The sequence below is a fragment of the Marmota marmota genome, unplaced genomic scaffold, assembly GCF_001458135.2.
Source record: "Marmota marmota marmota unplaced genomic scaffold, marMar, whole genome shotgun sequence".
NCBI lineage: Eukaryota > Metazoa > Chordata > Mammalia > Rodentia > Sciuridae > Marmota > Marmota marmota.
Genome location: NW_025999905.1, coordinates 1114329 through 1136597, shown reverse-complemented (window position 1 = coordinate 1136597; position 22269 = coordinate 1114329). Strand labels below are relative to the sequence as shown.

Genomic DNA, 22269 nt, shown 5'->3' with positions numbered 1-22269 from the left:
TGGAGCCAAAGACCATTGGTGGTGGTGACCCTTGTAAGAGGACTCTTCCTCCTGCCCCTGCCAGCTGCCAGGGGACAAGCCAGGGTAGTTGGGAGTGAATTTGGACCTTCTGCACAGGAATCCCCTAGGCTGCTTGAACCTGAAACCCTTGAGACCCAGGACGGCTGAGAGTTCCCCTGCAACTCTTGTTTAGAGGAATGTTTTGGAAGGGATCACCTACAAAGGAGTGCTTGTGTGTTTGCTAGTCCACCATGGAGGCCTCTCAGCTTTTGTGCATTTCTTTTTGTTTTCTCAATAAAATTGTGCCAAAACGTGAAATTCTTTGTTTTATAGTACTCCTGCTGGGAATGTTGGGGAACAAGGAGACTCAGACTGCTGGTGGTGAGAGACCATGTCCAGATCCAAGAGGGTCAAGGTTGGATCTAAGGGGGTCCTCCCTCATTGTTCTTGCTTTGCTTATTGGCAGGATGGCTTGGTGGCTTTTCTGGGTATAGGTGTGGTAGACAGGTAACTAGTATACCAGGGGTTCCACATGCTGTTTCTCCAAGCAGATACACAGGAGCCTTGAGCACCCAGCTTGAGAAATTATCTTCCTGTGCCACCCTGTGCTCTGTTTCCTCCAAGTCTATCTCAGGGGTGCTCCTGCCATATTTAAGGATTTAATCTCAGTCGTAGTTATAGATTTGCTCTGGTTTTCTTGTTGATTCAGCCTTGGTAGGCATTGTTAACTTTAGCATTCATCCAACTTGATAGGCTTAAGAGTTGCCAATGATTAAGAGGCTTCTGGGTGTGTCAATGAGGAGGTGTTTAGGAATTATTGGCATGTGGGATAGCCAACTGAAGTGGAGACCCTCCCTAGTGTGGTCAGCATCATCCAATAGGATGGTGGCTTGGATGGAATAAAAGGGGGAAGAACAAGGAAGCTGCAGCAGATGCAAGTGCAATTCTTCTAGAACAGGTTATTGATTGCTGCTGCCATCACTTGAGGATATCAGACTCTTGCTGTTTCACTCCTCCAAAGTGGACTCTGCCAGTGATTGTCCAGAGAGTTTCTGGAAGTCATTTGTTTCAGACTAGAAGAGCACTATTGATTTCTCTTGTTTCTGGGGCTTCAGCCACTTTTGCAGCTACTGGTTCCCCCAGCTCTACAGCCTGCAGACAGCCATTGGGGACTACTCAGCTTCTGGTCAAGTAAGCCAATCTAATCAATCTCCTTTTTTATAATCATGCTTCCTGTTGATTCTGTTCCTCTAGAGAACACTGACTAATACACCACCCTTGTCATTGTTCCTACTTCATCCCATAAATTCTGGTACAGTGTGTTGTCATTGTTATTTATATCTATGTATTTTCTTCTATCCTTTGTGCTTTTTTCTTTGATCAAAAAATTGTTTGAATTGTTTTTTGCTCTCTACCAATTAGTGAATTTTCATTTCCCCTTTTTATTATGTGCCTATTTTCTGTTCTCGCGACTAAAAGGCTCATGGGTCACTCCAGGTAAACTGGGCTGACTGGGCTGCACAAAATAACCACACAAGAGACAAATACCTTTTTCACTGGGGTTGCTCTGAGGGCTCCTCTGACCTTAAGGGTCTGCAGGAAGAGAGAGAGAGAGAGAGACAAACGCGCTGGCCCCTTTTATTGAGGAGAAGCTATTCAAGTGAGGCAAGGGGTCAGGTTTCAGGGGGCTGAGTCTATCTTCATGATGTGCACTGTCAGCAGGTTGACGGACATCTGGGTAGGCCACACCTGAGGGTGCAGTAAGAGAAGGGGACACACACAAGGTACTTCCATGGAAGATTCTATCCTAAACAGGGTAAGGGGTTATATTACAAAGGAACAGGTGAGCATAGCTCCACCCATGGGGCTGTAGCAAGACACACCCATGCACAAGACACTGTCCCTCGAACCCAAGAAGGGTGGGGAAAGCTCTGCCACATTTCTGTGACTGAACACCTCAGCACCCAGCTGGGGAGTGTGACTCAGTCATGTGCAAGGTTGGTCTCCCACAATTATGGATTTCTAGATTCCTCCTACTGGGTATTTAGAAGACACTGACAGCTATCTTTAAAATATTTTTTAAAAAAATTTCCACTATGAATTTTGTGAAGCAGTGTAGGAGGTGGTGGCTGCTGTGGGCTCCGGCCTCGGGGCTCAGGCACTCGAGCAGGGGTGGGGGTGGGGGTGGGTGGGAGTTGGGGGGGTTGGGGTGTAACTCAGGTCTGGGTTCTGGTGCCGCGTGAGTTCTCCCCATCTAAAAGTTGGATTAATTGGTTGCCCACAGGATTGACTTGGCCTCTACTTCTTGTTAAGAAAATATATCTCTCTTGTTTTATCAGGTGTGTATGGTTTCAGCGCAGCATGGCTGAGGTCATCCGTTTGCAAGGTCTCCCAATTGTGGCAGGGACCATGGACATTCGCCACTTCTTCTCTGGATTGACCATTCCTGATGGGGGCGTGCATATTGTAGGGGGTGAACTGGATGAGGCTTTCATCGTTTTTGCCACTGATGAAGATGCAAGGCTTGGTAAGATGCGCACAGGTGGTACAATTAAAGGGTCAAAAGTAACACTATTGTTGAGTAGTAAAACGGAAATGCAGAATATGATTGAACTGAATCATAGGCAGTTTGAAACTGCCAACCTAGATATACCACCAGCAAATGCTAGTAGATCAGGACCACCACCTAGCTCAGGAATGAGTGGCAGGGTAAACTTGCCTACAACAGTACCCAACTTTAATAATCCTTCACCAAATGTAGTTACTGCTACCACTTCTGTTCATGAAAGCAACAAAAACATATAGACATTTTCCACAGCCAGCATAGGAACTGCTCCTCTAAGTATGGGGGCTTCTTTTGGGAGCCCAACATTCAGCTCAACCATTCCAAGTACAGCCTCTCCAATGAACACAGTCCCACCACCACCTATTCCTCCAATCCCAGCAATGCCATCTTTGCCACCAATGCCATCCATTCCCCCAATACCAGTTCCTCCTCCATTACCTTCATTGCCCCCTTTGCTTCCTGTGCCCCCAATTCCACCAGTCCCTTCTGTGCCACCCATGACCCCACTGCCAACCATGTCAGGCATGCCACCCTTGAATCCGCCACCCATGGCACCTTTACCTGCTGGAATGAATGGCTCTGGAGCACCTATAAATCTGAACAATAACCTGAACCCTATGTTTTTGGGTCCTTTGAATCCTGTTAACCCTATCCAGATGAACTCTCAAAGCAGCGTGAAGCCTCTTCCCATCAACCTTGAAGATCTGTATGTCAGTGTTCATGGAATGCCCTTTTCTGCAATGGAAAATTATGTCAGAGAATTTTTCCATGGGCTTCGTGTTGATGCGGTGCATTTGTTGAAAGATCATGTAGGCCAAAATAATGAGAATGGATTGGTTAAGTTTCTCTCTCCTCAAGATACATTTGAAGCTTTGAAACGAAACAGAATGCTGATGATTCAACGCTATGTGGAAGTTAGCCCTGCCACAGAGAGACAGTGGGTAGCTGCTGGAGGACAAATCACTTTTAAGCAAAATATGGGACCTTCTGGACAAACCCATCCCCCTCCTCAGACACTGCCCAGGTCAAAATCTCCCAGTGGGCAGAAAAGGTCAAGGTCAAGATCACCACATGAGGATAGTTTTTGTGTTTACTTGAAAGGGCTGCCATTTGAAGCAGAAAACAAACATGTCATTGATTTTTTAAAAAAGTTGGATATTTTGGAAGATAGTATTTATATAGCTTATGGACCCAATGGGAAAGCAACTGGTGAAGGCTTCGTAGAGTTTAGGAATGAGGCTGACTATAAGGCTGCTCTGTGTCGTCATAAACAATACATGGGCAATCGCTTTATTCAAGTTCATCCAATTACTAAGAAAGGTATGCTAGAAAAGATAGATACAATTCAAAAAAGACTCCAGAACTTCAGCTATGACCAGAGAGAAATGATGTTAAATCTAGAGGGGGATGTCAACTCTGCCAAAGTCTGTGCCCAAATAACAAATATTCCATTCAGCATTACCAAGATGGATGTTCTGCAGTTCCTGGAAGGAATCCCAGTGGATGAAAATGCAGTACATGTTCTTGTTGATAACAATGGGCAAGGTCTAGGACAAGCATTGGTACAGTTTAAAAATGAAGAAGATGCATATAAGTCTGAACACTTACACCGTAAAAAACTTAATGGGAGAAAAGCATTTGTTCATGTAGTTACCCTAGAAGAAAAGATGGAGATTGAGAAAAATCCCCCTGCCCAAGGAAAAAAGGGCCTAAAGATGCCTGTGCCGGGTAATCCTGCAGTACCAGGAATGCCCAGTGCAGGAATGCCTGCTGCAGGCATGCCCACTGCTGGTATGTCTGCTGTGGGAATATCCTGTTCTGGCATGCCCACTGCGGGCATGCCTTCTGTGGGAATGCCCTCTGCAGGAATGCCTGGCACTGGCATACCTGGTGCAGGAATGCCCACTGCAGGACTGCTTGGTGCGGACCTGCCTGCTGCGGGAATGCCTGGTGCAGGAATGCCCCGGTGCCAGAGGTGAAGAACATGCTTTCCTGACAGTAGGATCAAAGGAGGCCAACAATGGACCTCCATTCAACTTCCCTGGTAATTCTGGTGGATCAAATGCCTTTGGGCCACCACTGCCTCCTACAGGATTAGGAGGGGCCTTTGGAGATTCTAGGCCTTGTCAGGGGCTAGAAGGAAATTCTCCTTCAAAGAATAGCCTGACATTTACAAGAAACAGCCCCCTGGGAGACATCCTGTCTGGGAGACATCCTGCAGCTACCTATCTCCCTGGAACATCCTGCGGTTATCAGGATCATCAGACATCTTGCAGCTGGCAGTTTTACCACCCGCATCCAGCAATTGATGATTAGAGAGCTTCCCTATCCCCAGCATATAAATACCCCTTTGGAAACAATAAAAATTTGCAGCTTGATCAGAACTCCTGTCTTGCTGTCATCCCTTGTGTCTCTTGTCCCTTCATTCCTCCCCACCTAGGTTCTCGGCCCTCATTGATGTGTCCTGCCGGTCGGGACAAGGCCTGGTATGCCTTCAGTTGGAAACAGTGGTTTGCCTGGTCTAGGATTGGAACTTCCTGGTTTTGGAGGTGGACTGAATACTTTAAGGGGGCCATCGGGATTTGGAGGGGCCCCTCAGAATTTTGGAAATGGTCCTGGTAGCTTAGGTGGCCCCCCTGGCTTTGGAAGTGGCCCTCCTGGTCTTGGAAGTGCCCCTGGGCATTTGAGTGGACTACCAGCCTTTGGCCCTGGCCCTGGCCCAATCAATATTGGTGGTCCACCTGGCTTTGGATCTAGTTCTGAGAAACCAGGACCTACAGTAATTAAAGTGCAGAACATGCCCTTCACTGTGTCTATTGATGAGATTTTAGATTTCTTTTATGGCTATCAAGTAATCCCAGACTCAGTGTGCTTAAAATACAAAGAAAAAGGTATGCCCACAAGTGAAGCCATGGTGGCCTTTGAATCTCAAGATGAAGCCACAGCTGCTGTCATTGACTTAAATGACAGGCCAATAGGCTCAAGAAAAGTAAAACTTGTATTAGGATAGCCATTCACATCAGTTCTTTATAGGGTAGACCTTCATATTGGTGTGTTCAATGCATCCAGATTGTTTTCCTAGTATTTTCAGGTTAGAACCAATGGATTGTTTCAGTTGCATATAGATTGGTTTCCATAACAAAGCATTGGTTGACTGTTTACAGCTCACTACCTGGATAAACATTGCTGTATGTTACAGTAAAATTATCTGGAGAGAACACAAAAATGATTTTGGCATACTATTAGAGAAATCATTTGTAAAAACTCAATGACCACATAAAGTTTATCAAGGAGTCTAGATTGGTTTTGTTTTATAATATATGGGATGAAGAAAACAGAAATGTCAGTAGAGCTCATTGAGGGTGCTCCTGCCAGCTGCTAAAATATAGAAGTTGGTTACTCTTGGAATTTAGTTTAAAGCTAGACAGATGTGCTTTGTTATAGGGTCAAAGCTTTGTCTAAAGTCTTCATTTTCTTTTAAAATTGAATAAAATCTCTGTATACAGATTCATTATATGTACCTTTATTGCTTCTTTGAGGATTCTTGCTGTATGGACAGTCCTGCTTCAGATGTTGCTGCTTTGCTTGCCTAATTGACTCATTTGTAAATGAGCGGAACTGTTTTGTTGTTTTTTTTCTTTAAATATGAAACTCCACAATTGGTTTGTGCTATAACTCTGAACTTTGATTTCTAATGACACACTTAAAACTGTGTGAAATAAAACTTTTGCCATAAAAATAAACTATGAGGTCCTCTACCTAAAAGAGCCTTTTTGGTTTAACTGCCAAATTTTAGTTTAGTAAGTTTAAAAATTGTTTATGTTGTTTGGGTGGCATTGAAACCAGAAAATACTTTTAGTAACCAGTGTTTAAGATGATTATTCTAGCAATTCCCTTTTGTCCCAACTTCAGTGAAATTTTTTGCCTGTAAGTATACAAAGAGGGATCTATTCATAAGAAAGAGCATTATATTCATCTAGTCTTTTAAAACTGAAGTTGAAATTGTTAGTAGTACCATTATTGAATAAAAGATTCATAAGCTGGTCCATAGGTTGATATGTGTTTAATCCTGTTAACTTAGAGGCTTTTGGGTATAGTTGTTTAATCAGGAGTCTTGTTCTCAACAGTTCTTTATGCAGAGTAAAAGTCTAGCTGCCAGAGAGGAGCAAATTAAGACTCCTTGCCCTTTTATATTCATTTCTTTGGCATTCAGGACACAGTGGTAGTAGGACCACATAGTATCTGGTTGGTACGTGTCCTTGTCATAAAAATATTTACCTTGCAATGTCCTGCTCTACTTAGGGCTTTTTCCCCCCTTAGTTTAAATTCTCTAAAGATATGTCACATTATATTGTTAATGTACAGAATGGAAGACTGGGGAATTATCATGAAAAACAAATTTTTATCTTTTACATTGCTCTCTTGCCTTGGTTTAAAACATCCCCAACATTTCCTACAAATCAATGTACTTATAGAGATCTGACCTTTAAAAGAAGTATATCCTGTTAAAAATTATGTAGTGCCTTTTTGGTGTTGCAAATCAGTAGAACACTGAAATAAAGTGTTGCCCTGTAATTTAGAGTAGCAACAGTTTCACTTGTGAAGATTGTGTACAATCAGAGGATGACAGTACAGGAGTTTTGCTTTAGGGAAAGGATTGTTCAAACTCAAAGAAGAGGTGGCTGCATTGTGGGTCTTTTTGATAATTCATGAACACAAATTTGATATGAAAGATCACTAGATACTGCTTCCTCAACTTAAAAAGCAACGTAATGTTTATGTATGCTGTTTAATTTAAGCTGTTAAGTAATCTTTTCTCATTCCAAAGAAAATGGGAAAAACTTCAGTGCTGCTTGGGAGTCTTGTTTTAACCACAGATTATTTTCCCCATTGGAAAGCTAACTATTTCCATTTTAGAAAAAAATGGGTTGTTTGAAGATGTAAGTCCTTTTTTCACAATTTATTTTGCTTATGTGCTCATACATTCTTATTAAATATTTCATACATTTTATTGCACTTACTTTATTATTTCTACATCTTAGGTAAATGCTGAAAAGGAGAATTTGATTTCATTGTTCATCAAAGTAAATAAATTTAATAGTGGTTTCTGTAGCAATTGGAAAGAACTATGTTTCATATTTCGTTGAGCCACATCAGTGCTTGTTGTGAAATGTAATTAAATTGCTGTCTTAGAACTTGATTTTTGTGTATCTGAGACTTATTAACATAGTGCTAACTGCTAAACATACTGTTTATCTTCTGAGCATTGGAGTTTCAGGTTTAAAAAATTCTTGAAAATGTGTTCTGTGAAACCATCCATACCTCTCTTCTTACAAATTTTCTCCTAAAAACTAGGTTTGGTGTAGAATTGAATTTATATTATTTTCTCATTTGCTTTGTATGGTATGAAGGATTGTAAAGTTTTGCTCAAAGTTGTGTGCATTTGTAAGCACTATCATAGTATTCTCAATTTTATGTGTAAATTTTATTGTCTGTGTTCGGTGACTTTAACATTAATGGAAGAGCATCTTTTCCATTAGGTTTAATTTTTTTTCCTCCTACTGAGTTTTTATTGTTCATTTTTCTTTGGGTTTAAAGGATTAGAGAAACTACAAAATAAATAAGCAAATTTGTAACTTTTCTGAAATTTAGTGAAAGATTTAATTTACAAGCCTAATTTGGAGGTATGTTCTGTGTTTACACTGTAGCTTGGATATACAATTATTAGTGGCTGGTTTTTGTTTTTGTTTTTTAATGCAACACAGTGTTAAGCGAAATGTAGTTCCTGACTTTGTATTCCAAGTTGTTAAAACATTGACAATGAAAATTCAATTAGGAAACTTGTTATTCAGAATTTCAAATAGTAATAATATTTAATATAGTTAAGGTCAGTCTTAACTCACCAGATGAAAATCTGGGACTGTATGGAAGTAATCAAACATGTACTTTTTAGGTGGAAAGAGTCACCTTGCATAAAAAATGAGGAAGCATGACTTAAACTCACTCCATTTTTCTGGATTCTATGATTGTGCACAGGTGTGGGTCAAGTGTGTAAAAAGAAAATTCACTTAATTTTGAGAACACTTAAACAAGTGAAGAAAATGTAAAAGTTGCTGCTAGTTATACCTTTTGGAGAGAATTTCTGGCAGTGATTGCTTTAAAAATTATTTCCCACCCTGAGAAAATTGCCACATTTAAATTGTTTTACTGGCAGTTCTATTAATAGTCCAAACTTTAGAAACTACACACAGTAAAACGGCTCATAGACCATATGTGCCCAGCATTGCCAGCAAATACTGCCTTGGCATCATTCAGCAGATTTTCTTTTGTTTATAAAGATGAAGTCTGAATACTGTTCAATAAACTTGTCACACATAAAAAAAAAATTCCACTATGGGCCATGAATAACTTTATTAAGAAACTTGACCTAATGTACTCCAAAGAGCCCCATATCTTCCTATTATCATATTGGATTTCATTTTTCAAGATATGAAATGGATGGAGTGGGGTATGAGGTCCTATAACAATCAGATTACAGCACCAGATATAAAACCCAAAAGTCTTTTCCCATTTTTAAATTGCTTTTTAGAAGTCTTCTTTGTCACAAGTATTCTACCACTCAGGCAGAGTTTGGGTAGGAAAAGGGTTACAACCAAACCATGTTGTGAGAATCTAGGTATTGTGCTAACAACCCAGAAGAAAAATGTTACTTACATGGAGCAAAATTCCCTCCCAATTACAGAGACTAACAGATGATAAGTTTTTGTTGTTGTTGTTTATTTCATTAATTGAGCTTTGTGATGGGATTTTCTTTTAGGATTAAAGTGAGTACCACCCAGGTTCTCAGTTTGTGGTTTTGAGCTTCCAAGAGGCCAGTGGAGTATAAAAATGCAAAAGGTACTCCCTGCTGAGTCCCACATACTTGGTGGTGCCTGTTATGAATCCCACAGTGCCATGGAGCAGCACTTTCCCTGCTATTATGTGCCACCGGTCTGGAATTCTGCAGACCAGACGCCTGGGCCCTGGCTGCTGCCCTTCTATATCCACCAAGAGGAAAGCTCCTATGACAGCCAAGACTTTGACTGCAACCTGCTTTCCACACTGCAAAGGCATCTTCGCTGGGAAAAGTCTGAACAAAGTGACTTTCCCAGTGCACAGGGTACCTTGTTCCAGGACACAGAGCCTCCTGTCCTGGACAGGGAATTCACAACCCAGACCAAGCCCCAGGTGTCTGGCCATCAACCACCCGATGGGGCTCCCTTGTCTTGTCCCAGGTGCACCTGTGACAGAAAGTCTGGAGCCCAAGACCTCTGGTGGTTGTGATCCTTATAAGAGTCCTCTTCCTCTTGTCCCTGCAAGCCACCATGGGACCAGCCAAGGCTGCTGGGAGTGGATCCGGGCCTTTCTGTGCAGGACTCCTTGAGACTGATTGAATCTGCAACTTTTGGGGCCCAGCAGTGCTGAGATTTCCCTTATTTAAAGGAGCATTTTGGAACAGATTCTGTAACAGTAATGCTTGTGTCTGCTTCTACACCATGGAGGCTTCAGAGCTATTGTGCATGTTTCTTTTGTTTTTTTTCAATAAAATTGTGCTAAAATGTGAAATTCTTGGGTGTAGTGTACTCCTGCTGGGTATTGGGGAAACAGGAGGCTCAGAACACTGGGTGCTGAGAGACCATATTCAGGTCTAAGAAGGCCCATCCTCATTGCTGTTGCATTGCTTATTGGCATGGTGGGTTGGTGGCATCTTCTGGGTACAGGTCGGGTAGACAGGGCACTTTTGTATTGGGTGTTCTACAAGCACTACATCTTCAAGCAGACACAGAGCAGCCTTGAGAACCTATGTGAGAAATGATCTTATGTGTCAACCTGTCATCTGTTTTCCCCAAGGCTATTTCAGGGGTGCCTCCCAGTCTGAGTTACAGCTGCCACAACACACTTGACTGCACTCACTGTGAGGCCTCTTTATAGACCCCAGCATCTAGACCTCCAAATGCTGGGCTTAGGTATTCACCCATTGGCATAGATTTTCCAGAAGACTTCACCTAGAATATTTTGCTGCCGGGGCCTTCCAAGGAACTCTACTAAAGCTGGCCTTCTTGGAACCTTCTTTTCCTAGAGTTTTTAAAAGTTTCAACTTGAAATCATACTCTGGTTTTGACAAACTTATCAGATACATCCTCAATACTTTTAGATAACAAGGTACATCTCCAGTAGTTTTTTGTTCTTATTTTGACACATGATCTAGTAAACTTGCTGAAGCTTGTCTTGAATTTGTAATCCTTTTGCCTCAGCCTCCTAGGTCACTGAGATTACAAGCCTGTGTTACTCTGACATATATTGCAAGATTTATCTTTACAATTAATTTAGTACGCAGGCAGCTGGAGTACTGTTTCTCAGTGATATTTTACAAAATATCAAAATGGAGCTAAATTTTTGCTCCAGTGAAATAACTGAAAAAGAACAATTATGTAAAATAATTCTAATGAATATATGGCAAATGATTCTGCTCTGCTAAATGTTCGAAGGTCTTTAGTATATAATGCTGGGAAGAAAGTGGATTCAATAAGTTGTATAATTATGGCACCTATTTGATCAGAATCAAAGCAAGGAATGACTTCAATTTGCATCAGAAACATTACACCCTGGAGCACTTGCCTAGCTTGGTTTTAAGTCAACACATGAGATGGTATTTCATAGGTTTTTAAGTCCAGATATGAAAGTATAATCACTTTGATTGATATTTATGTTTGTATTTGCACTTGGTATTGGTCTCCTGGGTTGAATTTCCACCCTGAGCTCTTTTCATATAATCATAGTTTGGCATTCTTATTTCATCTCAAAGGGCTCCCTCTCTCCCTCACTTTCTCCCTTCCTCCTTCCTTCTTTCCTTCCACCTTTCTTTTTTTTTTTTTTTTTTTCAGATACTGCACACAACTTTGATAGATCCCAAACTCCAGGATTATGACAGTGACTTATATTGCCAATGGAGTTCCAGACACTGACTTCTTCCTGGACTCAAGGTAGTTTCTTCTTCCTGAATCTTTTCCTCTGCTACATTTTCTTCTGGTACTCTAGAGCTCTATTCAGTGATGTCCTCCCTCCACCAAGGTTTCACCCAATTCTGACTGCTGGTATGTTCTTGCCTTAAAAGTACATGAGTGTTTCTCCTAGAGCAGAAAAAGTAATGATGCTTGGGGGCAGTGTGGACCTGGATTCTGGAAAGGATAGTTCAGATTACACTGGGTATCCAGAGTTCTTGACTGTTATGGTGCTAAGTGGAACCATATGAGGTCAAAGATTTGAAATCATAATTGAAAATTCAGCAAGACAACAGATTGGGATGAGTAATAGTGAAGAAAAAAATGAATGGATGTGAATGAGACAAAGAGGAAACAAAGTATATAAGAACTGGACACTTAATGCTTTCGAATGTACTAATTATTGACAATTAGATATAATCAATGGCATTCACACAAAATTAATTAGAAAAGTGCTGAAAATTACAGAACTCTTTTCAAATTCCCTCAGACAAATATATAATACTACTAGCTTCTTCAGTAAGAAAGATAAGGCTAGCCTCATTAATGTTAGACACAAGAAAAGTAAAAGAAACACACATTTAAATGGCATATTAGAAAGTGTTAAGAAATTTTTTTACAGGGTCCAGGGATGTAGGTCAGGGATGGAGCACTTGCCTAGCATGCATGAGTCCCTGGATTTGATTACTACTCTATAAAAAAGAAGGAATTTTCATTATAATCCATGTTGTTAAAAAGTTGGCAAAAATATGTTCCTCAATACTAGTTTTTTGAAGGAGTTTGGTAGGATACTTGAATATGCAACATAGTCATGTGTACTAACAATTTTAAATATACTATTTGATATAGAAGTTCCACTTTTAAAATTTTATTCCGTAGATTCATTCCCAGAAACAACAACAAAAAAAAAAACTCTATGAACAAAAAAATATTGTTCTTTCATAGTACAAGATAAAAAAGATCCAGTTTGGGCTGGGGATGTGGCTCAAGCAGTAATGTGCTCACCTGGCATGCGTGGGGCACTAGGTTCGATCCTCAGCACCACATAAAAATAAAATAAAGATGTTGTGTCCACCGAAAACTGAAAAATAAATATTAAAACACATTCTCTCTCTCTCTCTCTCTCTTTCTCTCTCTCTCTCTCTCTCTCTCTCTCCCCTCTCTTAAAAATAAAAAAAAAAAAGATTCATTTAGTTAGAAACAAGGCAACCCTTAGAAATCAAAAGGGAATAGATTATATAGAGGTTCTAGGACATATTAAATGTCCTTATAAGTCCAAGAGGTAGAGAGTATTAAGGATTTTACATCTATGTACATGTTTATAGTAATGAAAACATGGCTTCCAGTTGATGTGGAATCATTCAGATTTTAAATCTCTAAACAAAGATAATGATGCTATATAATTTTACAGATTTTGTGTAGGACTCTTAATCTTTCATTTTCATTTCTTTCTGTGTCTTCCTGGAAATTATTCTAGTGAAATAAAATTTAAGGAATGACTTTTTTAGCAAAATATTTGTAGAGTCACAAAAACTACAAAAACATACTGAGATTTTAGTCTGCAAAATGGATGCAAATGATATCAAAAGTAATTCAATTAAGAAGCTTATTAAATTATGAAATGGATGCAAAAGATACTGAAGATTATTAAAAGACAAACCTTTAAATCATACAAAGATTAGTTAAGGTTAGTTAAAGATTAGTTAAGTAAAAGTGTCATAGTACAATTCAATGGGGGTCTAGTCAGGAGATACCTCCCTTCTCTTCCTGGTACATTCCCTAACTCAGACCAAAGCACTTGGCCTCTCCCTGTGCTGCTTGTCAAAGGCTAAGCCTTCCTCAGGCTGGGGAATTGGAACAGAACCTGTAGCCCTCTGCCCCTCGCTGGAACCCACCCTGACTCTTTGCCCCAGGCACACTTGTAGCTTTAGGGACTCATTCCTGCCTGGTATATTAGGGATTTGTGTTAGCAGCAGCTAGGGATCTATCACTAGAGGGGCCAAATTATAAACCCACTTCAAAGCAGAATTCACTTGGTCCTGCACGGTTAAGATGAAACTTTGTGAAGGAGTCTATACTTTTGTGTGTGTTCTTAGACTCCCAATGGTAAAAACTACTCCTCCTTGGATCTTTGCGACAAAAATTGTGACAGTAAAACCCACACTGTGGCTTCTTTCTCTCATAGATTTCTTCATGAATTATTTTCAATAAAAGATCTTGAGACTCTTGATTTTATTTCAGGAAAACAATACCATATAGAAAATAAGTGTGAACATAATCTCCAAGGACAGTCTTGCCCTAAAATTAAAAAAAAAAAGGGGAGGCTGGGGTTGTGACTCAGTGACAGAGCACTCACCTAGCACATGAGAGGCTCTGGGTTAGAACCTCATCAGCACATAAAAATAAATAAATAAAAATAAAGTTATTGTGTCCAACTACAAGTAAAAATAAATATATATATATTTTAAAGCATGATTCCTTTCAACGTAAGATTTCAAAATAGAGTTAGTGATTGTGAAAGTCAGCCAGCTTTGTGTACTACCTCTATGCAATTGACCATTATCAATCCCTAAAATGTCTGTAATTCCAGCTACTCAGGAGGTTGAGGCAAGAGGATCACAAGTTTCAGTTTAGCTTCAGTAATTTAATGAGGCCACATGCAACTTAGTGAGACTTTCTCTTAAAAGATAAAAACAGCAGAGGATGTGTTATGCTCGAATTTGGGACCCCCAAAGACCACCAGAGACCCAAGATCGATGGGTGCAAAGAGGTGTTTATTGCGAGCTAGCTCGGTCCTCCACGCACACACAGCAACTGATGACGCTGAGAGGCCCCGAGCCCAGGGTTTGCAGCAGTTTTATACATTCTTTGGAGAGGGCAGGGACTTCACTATACATCATAGCAAATCATCACACACCGCAGGAAAATCAAATAACAACTCTAAAACATGATTAGCACATTCACTGGTGGGAACAAGTTGGGTAGGGGTGATTGTCAGTACAAAAGGGGTATTCATTTGAACTGATTGGTTTGAGCCAAGAGGGGTGTATGTGCTGAACTACATGGTTTCCCAACTTGTTATCAACCACCATAAACTGCTGGGAGGGTTATCTGGCATCCCAGGTATTTCTCTGTCTCATGCTGATTGGTGGCTGCTAGGGGGCTGCTATGGATCCCCACCTAGCCTGACTGAGTCAGGGACACCTGGCGCAGCAGATCTCTCCTGTAGATAAACAACTTAGCAGGGTGGGAATGTGCCTAGGAGTGCTCTGTGTGTTTTTCCAAGGACAAAGGTCATGTCCCTTCCTTGGACAGGCTTTGCTCTGAGGTAGAGGCTGGTTTTTCAGATGTAACTCAGTGTTAAGGTGTTTTGGGTCCCTCTCAATTCTCTGCTCCTGTGTAACAACATATTCTGTTAGTACAGTACTCTCAGATCCTCAAAGACAGCTCCCTGCTCTGTGTAAGCCCAGTGAGGCAGTTCACATCTCCGCAGCTCTGGAGGCACTGGCAGGAGTGGCAGCTCAGTGCAGGAAAATTATCCAGTGTCCAGGCACACACCTGTTCTGGGTTCAGGACTTGTGGCATGTTGGTCTCTGGACATGCTCTCCTGGGAGTCAGGGATCCTGAGGTTGACAGACAGACTGCCATAGTTTCAGCTTCCCTACCAGACCAAGGTGTGTAGCTGGTCTAGGAAAAGGAGCAAATGATTCAATCCAAAACAAAAATAAACAAACCAACCACATAAAGTAATTACTGTGTTCAATTCTGCACACCATTTTGTTTTTTCACGCTACTGATTGAGTCTTAGGTTTTACAACTGAGCATCTGGACTGCATCTTTTTATAGTGGTCTGTCTTGCAGCTGACCTCAGAAGCCATATCCAATCATGTGGAGGGACATTTATTTGCATCACAAATTGATTGAAGAACCTGATAGGATTAAGTTGCAAATAGAACAATCCTGAAGGCGTTGTTGAAATTCCTTGGTTTCGATGGAATTAGATAGTAAAAAGGTGGGTGGGTGTGGGTGGGTAGGCAGGCTCCAGTCCTTGGCAGTTTCAAATCATTGTAAAAATTATCTTCCTATTTCAGATAAACATAGAAAATTAGCTGGGCATAGTGATGCACCCCTGTAATCCCAGTGTCTTGGGACACTGAGGGAGGAAGATCTTGAGTTCAAAGTCAGCCTCAGTAAGAGGGTTGTGCTAAGCAACTCAGTGAGACCCTGTCTCTAAATAAAATACCAAACAAACAAACAAAAAATATATATATAGGGCTGGTTTGTGGATCCATACTCAAGTGTCCCTGAGTTCAATTCCTGGTATCCAAAACAAAAATAAATAAACCAACCACATAAAGTAATTACTGTGTTCAATTCTGCACCCCATTTTGTTTTTTCCAGTCATGCTAGTGATTGAATCTTAGGTTTTACAACTGAGCATCTTCTTAGTCCTTTTTATTTTCTGTTTTGAGACAAGATCTGGCCATGTTGCCTAGGATGGCCTCAAACAGGTGTTTTACATCCCTCAGTCTCTTCATTTGTTGGGGTTGCATGAATGGGTAACTGCACCCAGCTAATTCTCCCCATATGTGCAGGGATTGTCTGGTTTTAGAGACCAGACTCAGTGGTGCTGGATCATAGTCTTAAGGCCATAAGCTAATTCATCCTGGAGCTAGATGGAGAAGCTAAGTTTTAAAGCATTCATGGCTAAGTAGGAAAATGAATAAGGGGAGCAGGTTGTGTTGAGAAAAGGAGAGTCCTATGGCTATTTAGAATTGAAATTTTTCTTTTTTTTTAATTGTAGATGGACACAATTTATTTTATTTATTTTTATGTAGTGGTGAGGATCAAACCCAGTGTCTCACATATGCTAGTGAGTGCTCTACCATTGAACCCCAGTTCCAGCCTCTAGAATTGTAAATTTTCTAATCTATGCTTCGATTTTCTGCATTAAAGTGTATCTAAATTTCATATGATTTTCCTGTGTATCTAAATTTCCTACGTAATCCCTGCTGGGATTACAGGCATGAACCACTATGACAAACCACATTGTTTCTTTAAAGTGACATCTTTCAGACACTTGGTGGCCCTTTGGATATGCATACTCCTGATGGCCTTGGCAGTTTCTTTGTGTTTTAAAAGTGAACATAAAGATTTGAACCTCTTGATTTGTAAGATTTTGTGGGGTTTTGTGTATCAAGACAATAGTGAACTATATTCACAGATCACCTTGGACAAGTTATAGGAAGAGGAGTGATTCATTCTTCAGGTGATTATATTTTCATTTGATATAAAAAGTTTCAGGGGACATATCTAATTTTATTAAGAAGGAATTTCAACATTTTTTTGTTTATTTATTTTATTTTTTGTGGTAGCATTGGGAAGTGAACCCAGGGCCTCATGCATGCCAGGCGAGAACTCTACTACTAATTTGCAATCAAAGCCCTTCTTTTCGAGTTACTAAGATCTTTTTATGTATATTTCATCTGCAGCTTTGAACTTTGACATAGTAGCCTCTGATGTGCATCAGTATACCCTACATCTCCATTGTCCTGCAGTGGACATTCATATTGCTGCTATCCCTATCACCACACTTAATTATCCCTATGCACCTGTGGGAGAATTTATCTAGGGCAGGTGCTCATAAGCATACCTATTCCCTCAAAAGACTATTACCTGAATTTTGCTGAGCATTGCCAGATCGTTTTTTAAGGTGAATGCAGCATTTACTTTCCAACAACAGTGTTGTGCATTACTGCATGCACACATTCCCCACACACACTTGGAGTGGCCCAGTATTCTGACATTTGCTGGGGCCTTTGTGGCTCCGAAGAGGTTTGCTTTGGGCTTAATGGCTTCCTTATCCAGTTTTTTCTAATTTCTTAAATTCTCTGTGAGTCTGTTGCTGTGTGTTTTTGAGAGATATTCTCTGATGTTCAGTCTTAAATATGTCTTTGCTTTTTGATCAGATTATGAGTTATCTTCATCCCTTGTTCTTAAACTGAGTGTGTTCAGTTTCTGTTCCTAAAGGCAAAAGGAACACAACTGTGCCTTAATATCCCACTTCCTGCCTTTCAGCCTGTTACAATCCCTTTTATTTTTAACAACTGTGAAAGAATGGACTTAGGTTTCATTCATAAAATATACATTTTTCTCCATAAAAAGTATTAAAATCTTTCTGCTTTCAGGATGTTCTTATCACATTAGTTTTACATTTTGATTTGAGAAAAAATATGGGTAAAAAAATGCCTTTCAAAATTTTATTTTAATATTTTACAGTTTTGTTTTCATATCAGCTTTTCAATCAAGAAATAAATTGTCTAAACAGACATTTTTACATTTTCTATATATATTATTAACTGCATTGACACAGGGATCCAAAAACCAGAGGCAGAAATTCTGCTTTCTAAGACCTCCTCTTTCTGGTGAGTATCAAACCATATCTGAGTGACATTAGTCTGAATGGGACCAGTGTCTGGGAGAGGCTGTGCTGGGCAGGGGCAATTGCATGAAGGCACTAGAAACTGGAGACTTCCATGCCCTTCCTTAAGTAGATGCAGAATAAAAATACTGTCCAAAGAGACACACTTCCCACCTAACTAACTCCTGCCATCCCACACATTATTTCCTATACTTGGAGAGATTTGTTTGAGGCCAACACCTGGGCTCCTTTGCATTGCTCCCCCTGGATACTTTCCACATCTCTGCCCACCAAAGCAGACCTTCTCTAAGGCTCTGATGACAAGTCCACAGCACAGTTCAGAATCAGAGCTCTGTCTCCCACCCCATGCAGCACTCCTTCATCCTCTCTTCTCTCTTCATTCTGTCTACTGTTGAGCAAGGGAACCAAATACTTATGAGGGCCTGTAAAAACAACATCTCTTGCCTATTAGTAAGTAAACATGTGCAAGAGAGAAATGTTATGTTTGTCTGAAAGAGAATAGAATCTCTCAGATTGAACACTCAGTATTCCTAGGACTCAGTGGTCATGGGCCAGGGTTAAAGATCAGCATGTTTCTGGGCAGCCTGTCTCCAGGACTACATGAATGTGACCAAAAGAAGCTGCCAGGGTAGGTGAATTCATGGTTGCTTTGCAGCATGGCGCTCTTCTGAGGCTGAATTTGAGTTCTTCTATGTCATGGAATAGGGTTCCAGGGAGGCAGGCAGAAGTAACTAGGCATGTTTCTTAGTATCTGAGCCCAGGCAACTGACTATGTCAAGGGCAGGCCTAATATAGTAGCCCCTATGGCCTAGAGATCAGTTCCCAGTAGAAATGTAGGCTGTCCCACCAGGGTTCTTCCTAGCTTAGAAGGGGAGTAGCCATGGCCTATAATCTTCTGAGCTCAGTGTCAAAAATAACTGGGACCTCAGTGTTATCTCTGCAGAATCCAGAGTCTGCTTCACACAGGAGTAATGGTCCATGATTTTGGCCTTTAGATCAGGAGAAACAGTGTTAGGGCTGAGAGAAGTGGCAAAGGATTGAGTGACTGCTAAGCATTCAGATGCTTATATGTGGCTCTCTTGCACAGTCTTATGTGCAAGAGTTCATTATGTTGGGTGATGATGCTACTCTTGGAGGCAAATTGCTTCAGAAGGCTGGGTCTGATGAACTTCAGTAGAAAAGCAATCATCTTCACTCAACTATCCTATATATCTAAGAAGAACAAATCAAAAAAGCAAAACAAAAAGAAAGGAAAGCAATCATCTTAAATGCACTTATAATAAATCAAAATGGTATCAGTTATTAATTAGATCAAGGTTAAAATTTTTACAAAGGCTTACTTATTATGAAATGCCAGTCTCTCTGTTTTCTTTACATATGTGATATCCTATGTCACATAGCATTTCTTCAGGGCATGTACCTTCTTCTCCTATAAAGGCTTAATTCACTATTCCAAATCAAACCACAGGCTATGTTGTAGCAGAGAATGAAATTTAGGACCTCTTGGGGAGGACTGTTTGAAAGAAGATGGAGATCAATTCTCCAGTCTTCACTGGAATTCTCAGCTGCTTGTTTTGTTTCTGTACTGATGAATTTCTACATTGAAAGGACTAAGGGGAAGAGAGAGGTGGTGGGAGGGAAGGAAAGGGAGGGAGGACAAGCTATAGACTTAAATATCAAATAACTAAATACAGTTCAGATTCAAATACTTGTCTCAACTTATAATAGATTTAACTGTCATTTAAATTTTCTAAGCCACAGGTGGTGGTGATTGGTTAATTTGTGAGTGAGAACAAAATTGTTAATTTCAAAAAGTAGATTTTAGATATTAAGAAATCATATAGGTCAGTCAGGCACAGTTGTCTCATACACCTGTAATCCTAGCTACTAGAGAAGCTGAGGCAGAAAGAGTGACAGTCTGAGGCCTGGCTGAGTAACTGAGGAGATCCTGTCTCAGAATGATAAAAAAGGCTGGGGATGTATCTCTGTTCTAATGTGATCCAGCTTCAATTGCCAGTACTGAAGAAGGTAAAAGGAAATTTAAATAAAGTAACAGTTCCTGATGGAAGGAGTGAGGAGACATAATACAACTAAACACCCTTTTAAAGTTATATTTATTCTTACATGATTGGTACTATTATGCTAAAAAAACATAACCCTAATTAAGGACAAATGCATAACTGTGGCCCTTTAAACATCTCCCTAATGTAAGAAGATTTTTCACATTCTTGTACCAGATCCACTTTACATTTATTTTCTTTTTGAGACAGGGTCTTACTAAATTTCTCAGGTTGTCCTAGAACTTGAAATCCTTCCACCTCAGTCTCCTGAGTAGGTGGGATTACATGCATGACCCACTATTGCCTAGCTATCAGATTCACTTTAAAATTGTCAGAAGTACATATATTTAGCGTCTCACAGGACCACAGTCTACTGTGTTTAATGATCCTTTTACTTTCAATGTCATAAACTCTGCATTAGTATTAACTTAAGCATATACAGAGTGCTTATCTTTTGCCAGATGTTATGAAAATAGCTATGAGTATGGCATGTTCCCTTCTCAAATGTGGATTTTTTTTTAAATGACCAATACACTCCATATGTATACATGGAAATATAACATTAATCCTTCCCCAATATGTACAGTTTAATATGTGCCTATAAGTAAATCAACTTTAAAAGCATTATATATGCAAAAATGAATAAAATCCATTTTTTTCTCTCTTTTAGGAGCAGGCACAGAATTCTGCAACTCAAGAGCTCTACCTAGAAAGAGAACAGGGTTGGGGAATAATTCCCCAGCTTGGAAAGCCTTGAGGAGACTAGAACCCAATCTAGTTTACTAGGGCTGCTGAGCAGAATTCTTAAAGGCACAGAAATGACTTCCACATGGATAAGATTGGAGACTTCTGTCTAAGCACCTGTCTGGTCTTGGCAGCCCCAAGCTGCTGTAGATGAAGTCCTTGTCCCAGTAGATTAGTAGATGCAAAAGAACAGAAGGGAAGAAGAACCTGTTGGAGGCCGTATGTGCCCCTCAGGGGCATTCCCACAGCCTGCTCCTGCTTTCTTGGTCTCTAAAACCCATTTCTGTTTCTGATCCAATGTCCCGTGCTGCCATCCCCACATAGGAGGCCTGAAGATTCACACATTCCTCGGTTGGGTTGGAAAGGCACAGGGTGGAATGGTGCCCAGATCTTGAGCCTGGAATATGCCTTGGTGCAGGGACACTTTCATTTCTGTGCCTTTTCTTTTCTAGACATTTAAGACGTTTTGCAAATTAAGTCAACCTTAGTTGGTCTATAATACCATAATGATATTTGTCTTAATTGGTTTTATGGATTATGAGGAAATATTTCTCAATGACATTTTATCCCCTTTTCAAAAAAAGAAAAAAATAAGTAGTAATTTCATGAATTTATTCAGTTAGTTGTTAAGTAGGAGAGCAAAACACACAGTGAATGAGAAAACATAAGCCACTTTTTTGTCCATTTGCCTTTAGGTTAAGTCCTGACTTTTGCCTTCCCATTCTCAACGTATCTGTTACCAGCACTAGCTTCTGCCTTGGGCCCTGGCTGCAATCCTATCCCTATCTTTCAGAATCCCTTAAGTGAGTTCATGCCACATCTACCATTGAAAGTACATAATTTGTTATGGAAAATTGAGATTTCCCCATTTACTTGTTTTATTCAGTGTGAGAAAACTAGAGGGCCATTATGAAAGGCAGAGGGTGGAACATGACAAAAGAGCCCTTCTCAAGAATGAAGAAACTGAACATGGCGGTGGGCACAGAGAGATCAAGTCTCTGACCTCTTCAGCTGCGCGGGCATAGGGAGTCGTAAACCGTCTAAATGCTGTTTGCTCAGGATCACTAGGCAATGCTGAGCTGACGTGGATCTGGGGCGAACAGTCTGGGGCTCTCAGAACACACACCAAGCCCAGATCGGCTGAATTCAAGCTCCCGTTCGCCTGCTTCTCGCAGACAACCTGCTGTGACTCAGCACTAAACGATCCCACTGAAACAACGGTCGGCCCTTCTGAATCTACGGAGGTTAATGCCAACCGAGCCTTCATAGGCAGTGGCCACAGGATTGAAACGGGGCTTGGGAGAGCCAGTCAGGACCCACCCGTTGCATTGGTCACCCAGCAAAGGGAACGAACTGTCACCATTTGCATGGGATACCACCATGGCAGAGAACTGACATCACCAGAATGCGGCGGAG

General features: G+C 40.6%; 1 protein-coding gene across 1 annotated transcript; it reads left to right on the top strand.

The window, feature by feature from the left end:
- Positions 1-2242: 2242 nt before the first annotated feature.
- On the top strand, positions 2243-5674 carry LOC107152649 (RNA-binding protein 12-like). The gene is given in 3 exon segments (XM_048799549.1): positions 2243-4526; positions 4528-4686; positions 5048-5674. Coding segments are annotated over 3 exon segments (2853 nt in total). The 5' UTR covers positions 2243-2361; the 3' UTR covers positions 5577-5674.
- Positions 5675-22269: the final 16595 nt, after the last annotated feature.